Below are 19,218 nucleotides of genomic sequence, written 5' to 3' on the forward strand. Positions count from 1 at the left end.
TGTAATTTTTGGACCAATTTAATGGCTAGCCCTGAAGCCTTCTGTTGATTTCAAAAAGAGAACAGAATTGGTAACAGTATGAGAAGCTGTCATATCTGGAGCACCTGTTGGTACCACCACCACCAAACTTGTCAACCCAAATTTGTTTTTGAAGTGCAAGTAATAGTTTAGATCAGAGAACTTTTACTATATACGCTAGATAATATTATTTGTTGCATTGGTCATATTATTTCTTCTGATGACAGTAATTTGTAGGTGCAGAAAAGGAAAAATCGGTTGCTGTTTTGCTGAAGAGTACGCAACAAGCATTTCATGTCATTGAGTATCAGTATTATTGTTTGTGTTTTCACTAAATACAAAAATAACACCCATCCTGGTAGTAATAGGTATTGCAAATGCAATTCCATTTGTGATCAAGACTAATACCACGTTTTCCTTTTTACAGCACAAGTAAATTTTCTACTTGATCCAATGATAATAACTCTCCACACAGAAATGATAAGCTTATTCTGTTCTCAAATCCAGCTTCAGATTCATGTTCTGTTTCTAAAAACTTATAGGTGAGCTTCAGAATTGGTATATTATTGTTATTCAGGGAGAAAAGAAGTTGATTTTTGAAGGTGATGATAATAACCATAAAGCAATGACCTGGGTTTAGAAAGAACTTTCCAGGAATTCTGTTGTTTTGATGTATATTTTATCTTACTTAAAAGGAGAAAGTAAGTGTTACTCATTTTTGCAAGTGCTGTATATTGTCTAATTTTTCTGGAAGATTAGTGACGGGTTTGTCACACAGTAGCAGCAACAGTGCTGTTTCTGTTTCTAATGTGTGTTTCAGTTAGATGGAAATAGCTATATAGCGATGAACCCTACAAAACATATGTGTATCATGGGCCAAACAGTCTTATTTACAAGAAGATTTTCAAGGAAAGTGAATAACACAGAGGATTTTGCAATAGCATTGTCCTTTGTTTTGTTATTTAAAATAACACCAGACATGTCTTTGAGTGCTCTCAACCCTGGTGAGCTTTACAATAGAGAATAATATTGTGGTCAGGATGCTTTGTTTGCCAGGAGTATCCTGCCACTTTCCACATACAGATCAGTTGGGCTAGCTCAGCAAATAGTAATTTCTCAACATTTTATGCTGTTCTTCATCCTTTGATAGCCCCTTATTATAATGTTGTCAAGGAAGAATTACAGTTGAGTATGGCTTCACTGTTTCCCTTTCTAGCACTTTGAGCTTTAACAACAACCTGCACCTAAATAGTTGGAATTGTGGTGGAAATCCTTCTCAGATTCTGTTTCTACTGGTAATTGTTCCTCATCAATACTGTGAAGCACAGAAAAAGCATGTGCCACAAATACTCTGTGGATGGACTCTCCCATTGCTGTATCCTGCAATGACATCAGAAATGAATTCAGACCATAGATCTGTTAGTTTCTTTCTTAAGAAATCACTTTGGTCTGCAAAGAACTGCAAAACCATTCATGGATTCTCACTGAAGAAAGAGATTCTGTTTGTTCTACTTCCTGGCACTGCCGAGTATTCTGTTTTTGAGTCTAGGCCATAGTGACGTTTTAGTAAGGGCAAACTGACCACCTTTAACAAGAAGAAAAGTTTTGAAAGTTGCTGAATTGCTACTATGTCCAAGATTTTATAGTAGTGTTTCAGCTGGCTTTACCTGTGAAATGATTGCCTTTATGTAAGGATTTTCAAGCATAGAAGTCTTCAAGTTTTACCATCTTTATTTTACATGCATGTTCAAGACATCCTCACACACTTGTCCTGTTCTCCAGCAAAGGGCAGTCCACTCTGCAGATTCCACAGGAAGAAGAGATTCAAATTTAGATGCATTGCTTAGTGAAGTGGCTTGACAGTTTCAGTTTCAAGATCACAACTCTGGTGAGGAATAACTGGATATAGCAGAAATGTCTTTCAGACCCCTTAGGCTTTGTGAACTTTCTGCTCAATGTATCATAGTTATTTGACTTGCTAGAGATCTAGTAAGATCATTCTGTCTTCAGGTACCTATTATTCTGTTGATTTGTGAATGATGTGTGAGGAAATGTTCAGCTGTATTGTAGGAACTGTACAAAATGTATTGGCTTTAGGGCTTTTGCTGAAAATAATTCCTGAAAATAAAACAACATGTTTTAATTCTGACAATCAGATTGAACGTTAACATTTATATGTAGTAGTACAATGCAGTCAGGATTTAAAATTGGGGACTTTAACAAAGGCATAAATATTTATTTCATGGAATGTCCACAGTCCTCTGCCTTGTATCATCCAGTGGGTGGTAAAGATCCCAATAATAAATGTCAATTTATAGATACTATTGGAAAATCTGCTGTTTTTCAATGAAAATTAAATAACGTGATTTGGGATTATATTGTCTTCAGCCACATTATTTCATAGTTGTATTGCAAAAGAAGGCAATGACAGTGCCTTCTATTGAGAGTCAATACAACAGAGAAATAGCAGGTAACAAAGAAGGAAAAAATTGGCTTGCTCACTCACCCTCTGAAAACCCATGACATATCCCTGTACATATCTTGGGGAGTTTTAGCATTCATTACAAGAAAGAGGTTTTCACACTGATCAAAGGGATGCCAAGAATTGTTATTTTTCTTCCTTTTGTTTGGTGCTTATATTGTAATTAACATGCTGTTGAGACTCCTGGTATGGCTTTGTCACTTATCTCAATGGCAATATTTTTCAACCCAGGTAAATCTTCCATAACGGGGATGAATGTCATCATCTTTTCCATTACTTGCTGATATTTAGGGCAGAGTTTAAACATTGTACATGCTGATTATTTTTTACTCATTTTTAACAGTTGTAGTGAAAAATAAAATTAAGACAGTATAATTTATGTGGAATTAAAAAATGATTGCATTTCAGTTGGAGAAAGGCCAATGAGTTTGTTATCAAGAGTTTCCTTGCTTGACTGGAGGACAACACTCACTGTGGCTACCCAAGGCATGATCAGATAGGGAAGGAGTAGGGTACATGCTGCCAGGGCCATCCCTAAACATTAAAAAGTGACAGAATAAAAAGAAAACAATTCAAAAGGGACATGTACCCCAGGGAGGTTGTGGATGCCCCGTCCTTGGAGCTGTTCAAGGTCAGGTTGGATGGGGCCCTTGGCAACCTGATCTAGTAAAGGTGTATGTTTGGTGGCCCTGCTAGGCAGGGGAGTTGGAACTACATGATCGTTGAGGTTCCTTCCAACCTGGGTCATTCTATGATTCTATGTAAACTATATTCATCAAATGTGCTTATTTACTCAGGTTTGTAATAGCAGTTTTCCAACTTCAGAATTCTTCATCAAATTTTGAGACTGTAGTTTGTAACTGAATTCTGCACTGTAAAGTTTGGGGCCTTGAGGAGGAGTTTGGGCTCAGTGTTGCTAGGGCAATATGAAGCTCAAAGTACTCATTTGTGACTGCTTTCTAGGCTTCTCTTTCATTTCTCTCTTACAGAGAAAACTATGATGAGCCTTAGGTCCTCAACCTTGCTGCCTTTACAGAAGAGCAGGTAAAACTTTGCCTATTGGAGCAGAGTTGTCAGGCAACTATATGTCTTGCTTGTGTTCAGGGCTTCAGCCTTCCAGAATGGAGTAAAGACTGATGTCACTGTGTGAAACCCACTCAAAACACCAAAGCTGGCAAGCTACATTTTGACTTTTAGGGATTTTATTAGAGACATCAGTATTTGTGGCATGCAGTCTGTAGAGATTTTCCTCTCCTGACTCCAACTTGATCTTTTGTCTTTGCTTTCATCTTCTGGGAAATCCTGATGAAGTAGAAGCTGACACTGCACAAATGCAGTAGATCTGAGTGGCAGATGAGTTTAGCATAATTCATTTCACCCTCTTTTTGGTTGCTGCTTAGGAACCAAACTTGACCCTACATTTTACTCTTTTGTCTGTTGCTGGCACCTTACCTCGTTCCTTTCACTGCCAGACATGGCTCTAGCAGTTAGCTGGAGAAGCAAAATCCTCTTTCAGGTTGGGCAAGAAAGAGGTAAGGGTAAGATCTCTTGGGTTATACAAATACAAAATGTTTTGTATTTCTCCTTTACTTAACATGTTTCTGTCTCCCAGTTTCCTTTGTTGCAGATATGTTTTGTGCATGGTTGGAATTACCCTCAAAAATAAGAGCTGGTCCACCTTGAACCTGATTTGTCTGCATGCCTCCCAGCCTTCCCTCATTCCTAGTTTTGTACCAGTAAACAGTTCAAAAGCCTGTAGTCCTGTTTAGGATGGGTGCAAGCCAATACCTCTAGCACAACTCATCCATCTGGCTGAGAACTTTTTCCTTAAATGCTTGTCCAGAAATGGAGCTCTAAGCCACAGTTGTCAAGGCATGATGACATTTTACCTGATAAACAGACAGATTAAAAACTTTTACAAGGTTTTCTAGTTTTCTGTATTAAGAACTACTTGATAGATCTTTTGCCACAAAAGTGCTCCAGAGGTTTCTGCGGAGTAAAGAGAAAATGAGGGAATTTTCTCCCTGGGTGCAGTGAGGGCTGTGTCTTTTATTGTGGAAATGCCAAAACACAAGTAGGAACTAGATGAATAGTGTTAATAAGACAACAGTGGACCCACTTAGCTATTCAGTTGGTTATTTACATGTGCAGTACCCCCAAGTAGCTATTCTGCTCCATCTCCTTGTGTATATTCAGGAACAGAGCTCTGCAGGCAAAGTAAGCCTGCAGTTACCCACAAGGCTTTATAAATGTGCCCTTCTCAGCACTGCTATGACTGACAGGGCAGTATTACTTTTCTGGCAGTTGCTGATGCCATGGAGTGACAATTCTTTTTTCTTATTTAATGTTATAATTGAGTACAAGGATTTGCCTGTTTTGTGCCTGGACCAAGAAAAGAGACAACCTGTTTATTTCTACTTTTCGTTTGTTTAATAACAAAACAAAGTTTTCAGGCTGGCTAAAGCTGATACCGCTGTGCATGTTCATGTGCATATCAGACCTATGAGTCTTACTGTCCTCTCACTGGCAACAGCTAAAGGTTATTTTTGTAGTTTTCTTTGTTCCTTTTTATTTTTATAAAAAGGTGCAATACTTGAACTCAAAATTTGCTCCAGACCTATACTTCCTCCACTGAAAGCAGTAGTGAGGGCTTCAGTGATTGGCACAGTGTTGAAACTGATGGAAATTCCAGGTACCATTTTCAGTGCAGCAAGTTCCATAGTTGAATTCACCTAAGCCAACTACTTCAGGAAAGCTCTGTGTAGGAGGATAAAAACAATAATTATTAGTTTTGTTATTGATTATTATTAAGTTATTGATGTTAACTGAATAGGACAATTAATACATATTTTTGCAAAGAAGCCAGTACAGTCCCACTGAGAATGGAGGGAATGTTCTTAGGATATCACACTAACTATGTCTTCTGTAAGGCCATGCCCACCTCTTTATACCCGTATGTTGTTTCCTTGCTGTAGTACTGACATTTTAGAGGAAACACAGTGGCAGTCACTTTTCTAAGGACCAGAGAAGGGTGCTTGAGACTTACACAGGTTCAATAAGTGACTGGATATTTATATGGAAAGGAAATGTGCTGAGTGTCCGATCACCTCCAGCTCAGAAAGACCTTGAACTGAAATTCACTAGGGGCTGGGGAAGATTGAGAAGGGAGAATTCTCTACATTTGCTTTATTCATTTCCCCAAACATTTCCTAATAGCCACTTCTGGAGAGAGGATATTGTGCTGAATGGATTTTTGATCTAACCAGCTATGTCCGTTTTTATGCTTTATGAAATAAGGAAAAATAAAGGGTCTGAAATCACCTTTGTACCTCCATTAATTCTCCTGGTGTTCTTTATCATAATGTGAAAAGGAGAAGATGAATAGATTTAGTTGATTTGAACTGGCTTTTAAGTTATGTATTGAACTCATGCTTGAAACATGACTTGTGATACAAATGAAGCATAACTAAATATATAACTGTGACAAATTGATATTAAATGGTCATTGTGAAAAGTGGTGGGAGTGAAATGTGACCTCGCCCTTTTTATTAGTTCTTGGAGAAAAGTCTTTATAATTATTTTATACTACAGAAGTCCCTATGAGTCAGCAGATTATACCACCTTTTCTCTGATTCACCATGCTCCTCTCCCCAGATTGCCTGCTAGCTACTGGTTGTTACCAGTAGAGTTGTTTTTTTTCAATAGCTACCATTATGAAAGTTTGTTAGCATGACCTGGGCTTGTGAAAGTACAGAATGAATGTAATTTACTTACTTTTAAACATTTGCTTATGTAGCATATTATTTTCATCGAAATTGTGTTTTAATACAGAAAAAAATAAAGCATGCATAATGTTGAAGGCAAAGGTTTAAAGGAAGCAGCATAGTAATTCAAAACTGCCCTGGAGTCTGTCACTTTTAGGTCTGCAACTGTCGCAAGTGGTCCTGTTCAAATGAATCAGTTTGCTAAGGGTGTAAGCAACAGCTTATCTCAGTTCAGCAAGACCTCAGCTGCTGGTATCCAGCCCAAAGAAATTAAATCAACCTTCGTTACACAGACCTCTGGTAGGCAATCTGTGAGAGTGGGTTTTGTGACACTCTGCAATTGCACAGGCAGCAGTTTCAGTCTCACTCTTCCCACTCAGCTCATTCATATCCAACCTCCTCCTTTTAGAAAGAACAGTTACCCATCTTACAATAACTGCAGCTCTCAGAGATGCTCTGTCAACAGGCAGCCCACTCCAAGTGTTCATTTAACCTGCGTGCATGCTACCCTGGAGTCTGCAAGCATCAGGGTATGTCTGGGCTGCATGTGTGCCCATATCCCATCTTCATAACTTAGAGCAAAGCAAGTAAAGTGGCCCCAACAATTGTCCTATGCATTTGTTGTGATTAATCAGGCTGATAATGATCAGTATTGTTGTTACCTTGTATGATTCTCCTCAGATGGTCAGACTTTTCCCAAAAGAGCCAAAGTTGCTATAAGTGCTTTGGCATCTTTAGGGTTTTGCTTCACTTTTGTTGTTGTTGTTGTTAATGAAAGGGATCCTTATCTTCCTGACCCATCACCACCCTTTCAGCAGATGTGAGCCTTCAGGTGTCTGTGTGGTTGTGGGACTGTGTCAAGCTACTGCTGTTAGAGCTGAAGGGCAAAACTGCAGATTTCTGACTTGTAAAATATGCAGTGAGTTTCAGGCAATTTTCATACAAATTTTAACTAGAGAAACTTGTTAAGTATGCTCTAAATATTAATTGAATTCTAGCTTGATAAGTAATTTGAGAAAAGGAGACAAATTATTCAGAGATCTGACTTTGTGTGGAAGGGTTTGTTGACTCTCTCCCTGAATTATCTGCAAGGACTATAAGAAGCCTGAGTGATATATAGCATGAAATTGTTTGCTAACAGTGATGCAAGGGATCCTTTAAAACATCTGAAGATTTTTTCTCAAGGAGACAAATAAGAATCGTATATTATGTACCTTAGTTTGAGGTCCACAGCAAATCAGTGATATCAGAGTTTTAGGTGTAAAATTTGTGCTCTCAGAAAACAGGTGTTTGAGGGACTTGTTATTCAAGTCAAATCTCATGCACATTTCAGCTTGCTTCCCTTTAAGAGAGCACATACTGTGAACAGTGTTGAGGATTTGACATGTCTGATCTGAGGACAGTTCTCTCTGAGTGGAAGAACTCCATTTTAACTTGTAAAGAAGAAACTTTACTCCAAGCAAAGTGTGTTCTTTGGCTCATTCAAAAATCTAGATGCTGTTGATAGGAAAAGGTAATACTTTAAATTAATACCTGATTTCCTGCTCTAAATCGGAGTGTCCTTAGACTGTGAACTGTCATGGAAATCACTTGCACAGTGTGAGATGTGAAATAAAACTGATTTTTGGCAAAGATTTAGGTCATGTAGTTGGTAATTGAACAGTTCTGAGAAACAAAACTATTTTGAGCACCTGTTTCTGTGTGTTGGTTGGGCTTTTTTTCCTGGCATCTTTTTTCATTTTGGGGAGTGCAAAAAGGCAGGGTGCTATCCCATCCAAACAATGAGTTTTTCTCTGGTGGGATTATGCTCCTTAGTCCCTTAAAGAGCATATCTGTGTAGGTGTTTCTGAGAAGCAAAATACATACCTGCTTTGCAGTCAGATTCTCCCTTTTTAGACTTACACAACAAAAAATGTAGATATACTTCCATCCTTCCAGCATGTGGTGTAAGGGCTCAAAGTGACACAGTTCCTAAAGACATGGCTTGCTCTGAGCCAGCAGCATTGTCTGATGAGGCCATCATTCACTATCATGGCTGATGTCTGTGGACAGTGGTGGCCTAGGGAGGAATTGAAGATGTGAATGACTGGAGGGGGAACAACTGTTTATGAGGTTGGACAGTGATAGGACAAGGGGGAATGTTTTTAAACTAAAACAGGGGAAGCTTAGGTTAGATATTAGGAGGATTTTTTTTCACTCAGTAGGTGGTGATGCACTGGAGCAGGTTGCCCAAAGAGGTTTGGATGGCCCATCCCTGGAGGCATTCAAGGCCAGGCTGGATGTGATTCTGGTCAGCCTGGTCTGGTGACTGGTGATCCTGCACATAACAGGCAGGTTGTAACTAGGTGATCATTGTGGTCCTTTTCAACCCAGGCCAGTCTATGATTCTATGATTCTATGATTTTATGATTCTATGATTCTATGAACTCTTCCCAGTGCCTCTTTTGTGACTGTCATGGCACAAGACATAGGTCAGGAAGCTATCTGCCCCTCTTCTTTCAACTTGTGGTACATTCAGCTGCAGGGTGCTTTTCTGGAGGTCTTTCCATAAGCCTTCGCAAGAGGCATGTTGCAAAAACACACTGTCCTTGCATTAGTGGTACAAGCACTGCCCACACACAGGCCCAGGCTGACCCCAGCTGCCACCATGATATCAATGAAACCCACTCTTAGCGATATCCTTCATAAAACAGGAGCCTATTTTTCCTCAAACCAGCTACTTCTTACAAGTTCGTGGTTTTGTGCCTCAGGCACTGGGTAGCTCTGTCTTTAGAGTAGCCTTGTTCTTGGCGTGAACATGCCACCTGCCCAGGAATGAGAAATGCGTGAAAGCTTGTAATTTAGTTACCTTGGTAACATCTGTAAGTAAGTACCAGTGCTAAATCACTATATATATATATATGTATATATTAGATCTCTTTTATGGCAATGCATATTTATTTTTACTTGGCAAAAGTGTGCTTTATGGCCATTGCAGTTGTTCTCCTGAACATTTTTCCTGACTGACAATCAAGAAAATGTTTCTAATGAGCAAGGTCAAATGACTGTAAAAGATGGCTTTTTACTTTATAGTAGAACTGAGATCTACCATCAAGTAACAAAGCTTTTGCTAAGCAAAGCCAAAGTCATGCATGCACTGTATTATTGTTTCAAAATAACATAATATTTGATGACATTTATTCAGCATAGGTATTTTATAGGACTATTTCAATGGTTATATTATAGAATAAGCAGAAAAGATACTTTAATGTTTTTCTTTGACATTGTAACAGGCACATGTGCAAGTTTTAGTTGTCAATCATTCATCATACAGAAAAAAAAATAATAAAAAAAAAAAATCCACAAAAGAAAAGGAAGAAAGAATTAAAACCAGAGTTAATGACTCCAAGCCCAAAGTAAAAGCTTTGCTTTGGATTTCAGCTGTTCCTGAATCTGGCTCTGGACACAGCTCCCTTCCTACTCCATCACTCCCATTTAGCCATCTGGCTCCTCTGTACAAGATTCTCATCTGCCAGCACACACTGGCTTCCCAACGATCAGATTTAGGTGCTGCAAGAAAGCACTGGCCTCAGCTTTTAGCTGTGCCTTCTCTGGTAACTGAATTATTTCTCCCTTTGCTCCCAGCCATGGGGAATATCCTGAACTCTTCAAAGGGAGGAGCATCCACCACTTGATGCTGATTGATTTAATTAATTTGAATCTAACTGTCACTTGTTAAAGTGATAATCAAGAAGGCACTCATCTGATAACAGTCCTAAATACAAATCAGCCATATTAAAAGTGTTTCTCTTATAATTAAGCTGGATTTTTTTTTGATATTTCAGAGCTTTTAAAATGAGTAAAAAATACAGCTGTTTTCTTTAAAAATATGTATAGCTTCCTTTTCAAGTACCATTTTCTAGTTCCAAATTATACAACTGTATTTATTTTTGAAAATGTATTCAGAATTTTAATCTTTTAAAATTATTATCATTCTTATTAACGTGTTATTGTTAAGGTCCTCTAAGTCGTAAGTTGCAAGGCATGGTAGGAAGTTTAGTAGGGATGCACTGTGTTGACATCAAAATTATGTCACTTCAGTCTTTAGTTTGCTCCAGCCTTTTAAATGAGAATGTCAGATTGAGATGGTGCCTAGCATGCAATTTGTATGTATTGAAAAATCTGATTCTAGGAACAGCATGTATCTTTTAGTGTATATACATTTGAATTTACAAGAGAGGTAATATAAAAATGTTATAAACTGAAACATATCTTGCTTGTTTTTATTTTTTTTTTTATTGCAGCCTTTAAATATAAAGCATTTTGTAAAAGTTGAATCTGCTCCTTAAATAAAAGCATTTAAAATGTGATTTTTATTATGTATTTTCATGAAAATAGATTTTTCTACAGGTTTAGAAACCAAAAAATCTTCATAATGGGGGCCAAGTCTTACGTACTTTGACACAGTGGTGTTAGATGCGTGAGGAAAGCAAAACGCTGAAGTACAGTGTCTTGCCTGTGGCTCTCTAAGTACTTAACAGAATTACATCATTACACATTTATATGGCATTTTCTTCAGCTTTAAAATTCTAATCTGGGGATCGGAATGCTTGTTTTTTACTGTATTAACTACTGATAGACAACAGTTTGATTAATAGTGTAGCTTGAAGTGTGAATGTTTCTGAGCACATCCTTTAGAGAATGCATTGTGGTGTCTTTAAATACCATGTGTATGTGAATGTGTTTCTTTCTTTTCAATGGAAAATAATTATTAGGGCCTGATAGCAGCTGTCATAGAAAGGCCCATTTCATCTCATGTCTCCAGTTTTGACCTGTGTGAATTCCTGGTGGCTAACTCCTCAGTTTTGATTCCAGCTTCACTGCCTGTGATAAACGCAGACCTGTTGGACCATGGGCTGGGCTTTGCTTCATGAGCTAAACCACATAAATTGCTCTAAGGTGCTTGGGAGAGCATGTAAACAAATTGAGGTCCAAATGTATCCACTGAAAGATAAATTGTTTTACTAGATATCCCAAGGACTGCTTAAGAGCAAAGAGTGGCTGAGAAGTAGAACAGGGGGCAAATCCCAGTGCTGACAAACACAGGATATACAAACCCAGAAGCATATCAAAATGTATGTTAACCAGACTTCTCAGCTGTAAAATCTAGGGGTGAACAGCACCACATCCTGAGTCTCCAGATGTAATTTCCAGGTTGATAACTTAATCATTTATTAAGTGGTATTTTAAAATGTATTGTAACACAATGAACAAGCAAAAGAGATGAGCACGTGAGCAAAACAAAGAGGGGATCTTTTCTTTTGGAGCTGGCTTTCTCAGTGTAATCTCTATTGCCAGCAGTGAATACATCCGATATATTTACATTGTATCTGTAAGAGGATGTTTATGGATATGACATATGCTGCTCTGCACCCTTAAAACCTGAGAACTACATTCTCTCTCAATACCATGTGAATCTCTGCTAACTTCAGAAACATGCAAGACTGCAGCAATGAACACAATATAAGAATAAATAGATCCATAAACATATGGACAGACAGATGGTTTAAGACAGATTTTGTCACTTTGTCCCTAAAACTCCAGTGTGATGGTTAGCTTTTGTGTACAGTGACACTACAGTGTCAGCCCAGATCATTTCCCTTAATTTAGCAATATTTTGTTGATTTACACAAAGTTTTTATTTGAAAAAGTGGAGGGGTGTGCACACATTTTGCAGAAATGTATTGAGATTAAGTAACATAAACCTTTTCTACTCTATTTTGAAAAACATTGTGAAGATATAAATTATGTTTGAACTGGACAAAGATGATGATGTGGCATATGACTGAAATATATATTTTTTAATAGATGATTCAGCTGCAGAGAGTTTTAATGGCAATGAGACCGTGGGACACAGTTCCAATGCTTCAGGGGGAACACACTGCAGGGAGATGGCAGAAACCAACAGTAATGGCAAAACAAATCTGGAGCAGGATGAGCAGCCTCTGAACCTGAGTGACAGTCCCCTCTCTGCTCAGCTGACTTCAGAATACAGACTAGATGATCACAGCAGTAATGGAAAGAACAAATACAAGACTCTCCTAATTTCTGATCTCAAGATGGAACGGGAGGCAAGAGAAAATGGAAGCAAGGTAAGATGCTTCCACGTGCTCCAGATATGAAGTGTGTAGATTAGAAAAGGAAACGCTTTGAGAGACCAAGCCAAAGGTTATTCCCAGATAGGCACTTATGCAATGTGTCTGATGTTTGTCACATCATTACTCAAATGCTATATACAGATTAGTATGCTCTGTTACACGCATATGATGCATACGTACATTAAGTGTATGCAAGTGTATATGGGTGTACATGTATACTTATAGGCATATATAGTGTGTTCACACTTCAAAAATATGTACAGTTCTCCATCAGGCATAATTTTTATCAGTTCATTTATTGAGCAATGTCTGCATTATCCAATTGAGATATATATATTAAAATATTTAATTAATAAGCATATATATATGTATATACTGGGATACAAATCTATATGCATATTTATAGATGACCATCTCATTACATGTATTATGTATCTATAGAATGAATCTGTATAAATGTTAAGTGTGTATGCCCAAACAGATTACTACGTGTGAACTCTCAGCATCTGAAAGGAACTGATTGGGTTCCTTCCTGATTGTTTGTGTTAGGCGAGCACCTAACCTGAATTAAAACTGACAAGTTTGCTTCAAGAAGCTGTAATCCCCTCAGGGCTTTTCTTTGTAGCTGCCGTTATGTGGGGAAGGAGGAGCAAGAGTGATTATATTGTGAATAAAGGCAGATTCTATAGACTAGATAGATAGCTTCATAGGTATTTATCACGAGGTCATGTCATGAGGACAAATGTAGGGAGGGTGAAGAAATGGCTTTTATCTTAGAAATTATCTGATGTTCTGCTCTGCTCTTATTGGCGACAAGTTCTGTTTTTTTTTGATAACCCCAAACTGCATTACCTCTTTTACAGCAACAATAATAAGATGTTAGTACTGGATCCAAGTACTATTAATGCTGGTCACAAGCTCTCAGTAGCACACAGCAAAATAACCTGACAACAAAGGCATACTTTGAACTCCCTTGTTTTTTGCAGAGCTTTGAAATATGAGTGATGCAAGAAATCACTTTTTTTAGGCAATCCATAATGGGATTGTACATGACTGGTGCCTGAAGAAAGCAGTTATTTTCACGAAAGTTTTAACTCCTGTCATCACTGCCTGTGGAGTAAAAATAAAAACTCGAAATGTTTATTCAAGTGTCTGGTTTTGATGGGTAAAAAAAAAAAAAAAAAAAAAAAAAAAAAAGGGAGACAAAACAGGAGATTGTTAGTAGTAGTTCTCCTTCTTGACCAGTCCCGTTTAGCAAATGATGTATACCCAAAGTTTCATCACTAAACCTGCATGAAAACTTGCTAATCAGCATGGAATGCATTTGTTTCTACAAATTCTAATTTATGTTCTAAATCACTCAAGTCTGGGAGTGTGTTTGCACTCCAGTGCTGGATTTATTCAGTACTTTGACTACTGCACAGTGAGTTCCAAATTGGCATATATGAATGGTATTTTCATTTGCTCCAGGGCATGTTGTTCCAATGAACCTTCTCTAAGCCAGTCACCCAAACATTGATAGACACACAGGCTCTTTTGCCTGAGGGATATTACTGCTTTTGCTGTTACTCTTGTACACAAATAAGCTTGGTGAAGGAAGGGAGAAATCTTAATGTAGAACTCATTCACAGCTTAGACGAGAATATAACCTAATATTCTTTTCTTATCAATTTTATTCTGTTTCGACTCAGATGCAAAGAAAAAAAAGTTATCAAAAAGTGTTAAAAATCTGTCTGTAGTGAGTTGAGATGACAACCAAAGGCAACTCATTCTTTGTTACTTCACAGATTTTAAGAGGTCTGAATCATCCCGCACACTGATACACTCTTTCATCACTCACTGTCATCCTACCCACTCCATACTGCTAATAATATGCAAATTTGCTTCTCCTTCTTGTCCTAGCAAAACTCGTGTTGATGGTTACAGTTGATTTAAATATATGACTGATTAAATATGCAGTAAAAATTATTAAATATGGAGTGAAGACTTCAGGAAGAGCGTACTCCTGGAATGAAAAAAAAGTCAGAGGTTTGTAAGCCTATTGTAGAATAAAATTATTTTTGTGGCCACATTCTTATTTTACAGATTAATTCTATTCTTAACTTTCAAATTTTAAAGTAGTAACAGAATGGCTTTAGAAGTAACAAGAATCATCAATCTGTTAGAATAAAATGGGCTATACAACACCTCAGTGTTTCATTCACATACATATTCACTTATCTTAATCATAACTATTGCTTTACCTTGTGTGGTATCTTACATGCTAAAGAGTCAGAGAAAATCTTACAGGCCTTACACCTGATCAAGAAAAAAGTTACATGAGACATTAGTGATTAAAAAAAATCTGGTTTCTTAATACGGGAAAATACATCTTAAATCACTGGGCTAGCATTGCATGAAGTAACACGTTATGCTTCATCCATTTTCTACAATGGCCCATTCAGCCTCCAGAGGGTGTTGCTTGCTGGAGATGGCCATATCTCTGTGAAAGCCACAGGTGAAGGAATGGAGCTGAGAAGACTTTATGGCTGGTGTGTTTCTTACCTGTTCTACCTGAAGCACCTTTTGGATACTTCATCATCGGTTTTAGCAAACTCAAAGCTGCAGTTTCTCTGGTTGAGTTGCATTCATTTGGATCTGTCTCTGGGTCTGAAGATAACTTACACTGCCACGTCAAAGCTGAATGTAGCCAGAATAAAAACCAAAAGGTTACTTGTCTTTAGTTGATCAAATCAACACGTTATATCTTCTCCACCAAATCACAGACTTGTAATGTTATTTTTTTCTTGGAAACTAGTAGTTTTCTGAAACTATATCGAAGGTATTTGGTTGTACAATGCTATTTTCAAGAACATTTTCTTCACATGTAATGGTAAACTCCACCACTTGACAATAGAATTCTGACTGATAATTGTATACATGCTGTGAATGTATGATCACAGGAAGCATTTGTAGAAAAAAATGATAGTGTTTCCATCATATTTTCCTCAGATATCAGACAGGTAATAGACAAATGTTTAATGAAAATGCTCAATTTTTTTGTTGGGTTCCAATTTTCAGAATATAGACCCATTTTAAGCAGTCATATGCTTACGCTATGTAGAAAGTTTGCTAGACAGAGGCCTCATTTTGAAAGAAGGAGAGAGTACTGAATGTCAAAACAGGGACAATTAAGATTTTCTTAAAATCCATGCTCATAGACAAAATAGTGAGTAAAGAGAAGTAGTTTTTTTTGGAATCAAGTTTGTCTGAAAAGACTGATGCATAATTGGAGATCAGATAACCACATGAACAAATTTCAATTGAAATTTGCAAACTAGCAGAGCACGGTATTGAAAGAACACTCTAATCAGTCTATTTAGTCTTTAAAAACTAATGTTGACAACACTCCCTAAACAGGAATTACATTTCAGAAGACAGTCTAAAATTTCTCATTGGATCCTCAGTTCCAAGCAGCAAGCATGTGCGCTAACTTTTGTGTGGAAAAAGCACATTCTGTTTGACATGGAGAGTATTGGAAATTGCAGCTTGACCTTAAAATATGGTCCAAAATGCTTTCCACTCACTGATTTTTATTTTTTAATTTTTTTTAATGAAAGAAATATATTTCAGCACCATTAGAAATATATAAGTATGCATGTATACTTATATGTATATATATATATATATATGTTTCAAATATATAATTTTACTAAGCTGATATTAGGAAAGTGATCCTCCAGTAAGAAACAGAGGCTCACATCAGTAGAACTTCCTACAGTCATTTAAGGTTCTACGGAAATCAGTGGAACTTTGTTTAGTTACAAAAATATATACATATATCTCAACAGGACCAAGTCTGTATTATGGAAAACTCATAAAAATACTCATCTTTAAATAATCTGCAGATACAGTTCTTTGAATTTAAATAGTTAAGTGCATTTAGAAATTATTTCAGATCATTATGTGTGAGACTGCTGTGTTTAGTTTGATGATGCTGAAGTCTCCATAGCAATGAGATTTTCGATTTCTGATTCTTGTGTTACTGCTTTTTCCCATAGTGTACAATGTATTTTGAAACTCACTCTATAGTGTTATCTCTTCCACATCATTTATTTCATGATATACAGCAAGCCTTCACCTGTTAAATGACTTTCTTCCTTCTGCATTGGGTTACAGAAATATCGTATGGGAAAACAGTTTTTTGAGCTAACCAGCCATACTAGTGTTGTGCTATATACCCTATATGGATTATAATAAATAGCTCATCGTGTGTGTAATGCAAAGAACACCCCTCATATGAAAAACTTCTGTTCTGGGATTTCCCAGGTAGAAATGTGTGCTACTGATCATGATTGCCTAGGAGATACATTTAAGTGAGGTAACAACACACACCATGTGTCCACTTTGTTCAGATACCTACTAATTGTGAACAGATGGCTAATGCCTTCTTCTTCTTCTTCTTGTCTTCTTCTTCTTTTTCTTCTTCTTCTTCTTCTTCTTCTTCTTCTTCTTCCTTTTAATTAATTAATTAATTTTTTTTTTTTTTTTTATGCTAGACAAAAATAGTGACAGAAGAATTGGACACCTCCAGGCTCTCTGCATGTATGGCAGGCCAAATTAATATGACCTATAATTAGCTTGAGTGTGTAACTGGCTACATGGAGAAGAGCAGAAGATCATTAATTTTTCTCTAAGCCTGAAAAGAACAGCAGTTTTGAAGGGGAGAACAATAAATAATAATTGCTGCACACATTGACCTTTAATCATAAAACTGCATTCTAATGTAGCAAGCGTTACAGTTAAGTGGCTCACAACAATTCAGAACTTTCACTTAGTTTCTATTAAAGAAGTCCTGTCTTTCTATAACTCCTTTAATGTTAGACTTTTCAAGTGGTACGTAGGCTATTTTTTCCAACTAGATATAAAAAATTGTTGTCATAGACCACCACCTGGGGTTGGGGCTGTTTGTTCCCAGCTACTGCAACTTCAAACTGGTATTGTAGTGGATGCACTCACATTGTTGCAGGCTGGCCTAGCAGGTTGTCCACTTTTAGGAAAGATCCCAGTCTAAGAAGGTTTTAACAACTGTAAGCTTGCAGAAGTTCTGAAAGCCAAAGCATATATGAGATGTGAGGAATCATTTGAACTTTCTGCATGCATCTGTATGTAAACCTTAGTCATCTTCAGTAGGTAGTCCACTTGAAGCTTCTTGTAACATCTGTTTTGCTGGGGTTAAGCATTACTGAAGGAAACATACAGAATCAAATTAGTCTGACCTGAAAAAAACAACACAAATATACAGAGAAAATGGATGTAATCTGTTGGTACATGATTCCAGCTAGTATCCAGAAGTGCATATGAATGTAGCCACAGTTAGATTCAATCTCTGAAGCATAAGGTAGAGTTTCAATGTGTTTCTTACTCATTCTCTCTCTCTCTTTTTTTTTTTTTTTTTTTTTTAAAGGTAGTTACAACAGTATCGTATGAGTTATCATTCATAATGTCCTGTAAACGGCATCAAGTGTGATTTTGGGTATCTGAGGCACATGGAGTCACTTATGTTTGTTTTCAGGTTTGCCTTAAGAAATGTTCAGAATTTAAGGGATCGCACAACTTTTTTTTTTCAAAGCAAGTGATGTCCTCAGGAGTTACACTGGACTTTTGTACAGGTCACTGGTGGTTTACTGAGTTACTTAGGGTGTCATTCATTTTAAAAAATCATGATGATGTGAAACAAGTGTGCATGTACCTGAAGGGAGGGGTAAAATGAAAACTGTAAGAGTTTGGTGTGTTGAAGAATAGTGTTGGATATATTACTTACCTTTTTCCTCTTTTCCTCTTTTCCTCTTTTCCTCTTTTCCTCTTTTCCTCTTTTCCTCTTTTCCTCCCTCCCTCCCTCCCTCCCTCCCTCTCTCCCTCCTTCCCTTTAAATTTCTGCTGCCAAGTGCCCAGATTACAGATTAAGAATATGGATTAGGAGTTAGTTGAGGTTTGAGAGAAAAACTTTAACAATTCATCAGCTACAGAACATCTTGCTCATTTCTCTTGCCTGAAGTTCAATCTCACTTTGTCTGTAAGAAGAGGAAACTAGAATCCTTTTGTATTGTTTACAGTTATATTTCATAGTCAGATAGCAGGTATTAAAGCAGTAGCATATTTTACTGACTGCTGTTTTGTTAACATGTCTTAAGAGTCTGCGTACCAGGTGTTTGACAGCTTTGTTTTATGGATTAGGTATCAAGTCCATGGAAGACTCAGGGAAATTCTGTTTTCCATTGTAATTACTACACTATGAGGAGGGAAGCAAAGTCTGATGGTAGATGAGGTCAGGACTTGTTACAACACTTGGTGCTATAACAGATTTTGAGCAGAAAACAACAAAAGAGCAGGACAGAATGCAAACCCATCATGATACTCATCTTGTGAAGCAGCAAGACATCAGCCCATATCAGCCTGTACCCCTACAAGGTTACAGCCTGCTTTCACCATTCTAGACATAGCACCAGTAAAAGGGTGGTAACTTCTTCCAGCCATGCCTTAATTGTTGTCTGATTGATTATTGCTTTTCTCAGGAGGTAGTTTGTACTTAAACAAAGAAATGAAAACAGATATGAACTGAATGTGAAATCCACCCTTCCTGCTATTGTGTATAGGTGGTGCAAGGCTACAACATGATTTGGCTTGCATCTTTGGTATGAGAAGGCAGGCAAAAATAGTCTGCTGAACAATGCAACTTTGTTCTTTCTCTTGTAATCTTAGGTTTGTGCAAATGTAGCAGACATCAGTGTTCTCCACAGCTGCTTTGGAGACGCACTGCAATAGAAAGAGACAAATT

The 19,218-nt window shown here is 37.3% G+C and overlaps 1 protein-coding gene across 6 annotated transcripts in view; it reads left to right on the forward strand.

Annotated features, from left to right (window-relative positions):
• The window catches only part of NOL4 (nucleolar protein 4), a 192,290-nt gene that overhangs the window by 99,988 nt on the left and 73,084 nt on the right, over positions 1-19,218 (forward strand). For all 6 annotated transcript variants that reach the window (XM_072327611.1, XM_072327613.1, XM_072327612.1 and 3 more), the window contains one exon: positions 12,112-12,395. In XM_072327611.1, the coding sequence (XP_072183712.1) occupies positions 12,112-12,395 (284 nt within the window). The remainder of the gene's footprint in view (positions 1-12,111; positions 12,396-19,218) is intronic.

The sequence above is a fragment of the Excalfactoria chinensis genome, chromosome 2 (assembly GCF_039878825.1).
Source record: "Excalfactoria chinensis isolate bCotChi1 chromosome 2, bCotChi1.hap2, whole genome shotgun sequence".
Lineage (NCBI taxonomy): Eukaryota > Metazoa > Chordata > Aves > Galliformes > Phasianidae > Excalfactoria > Excalfactoria chinensis.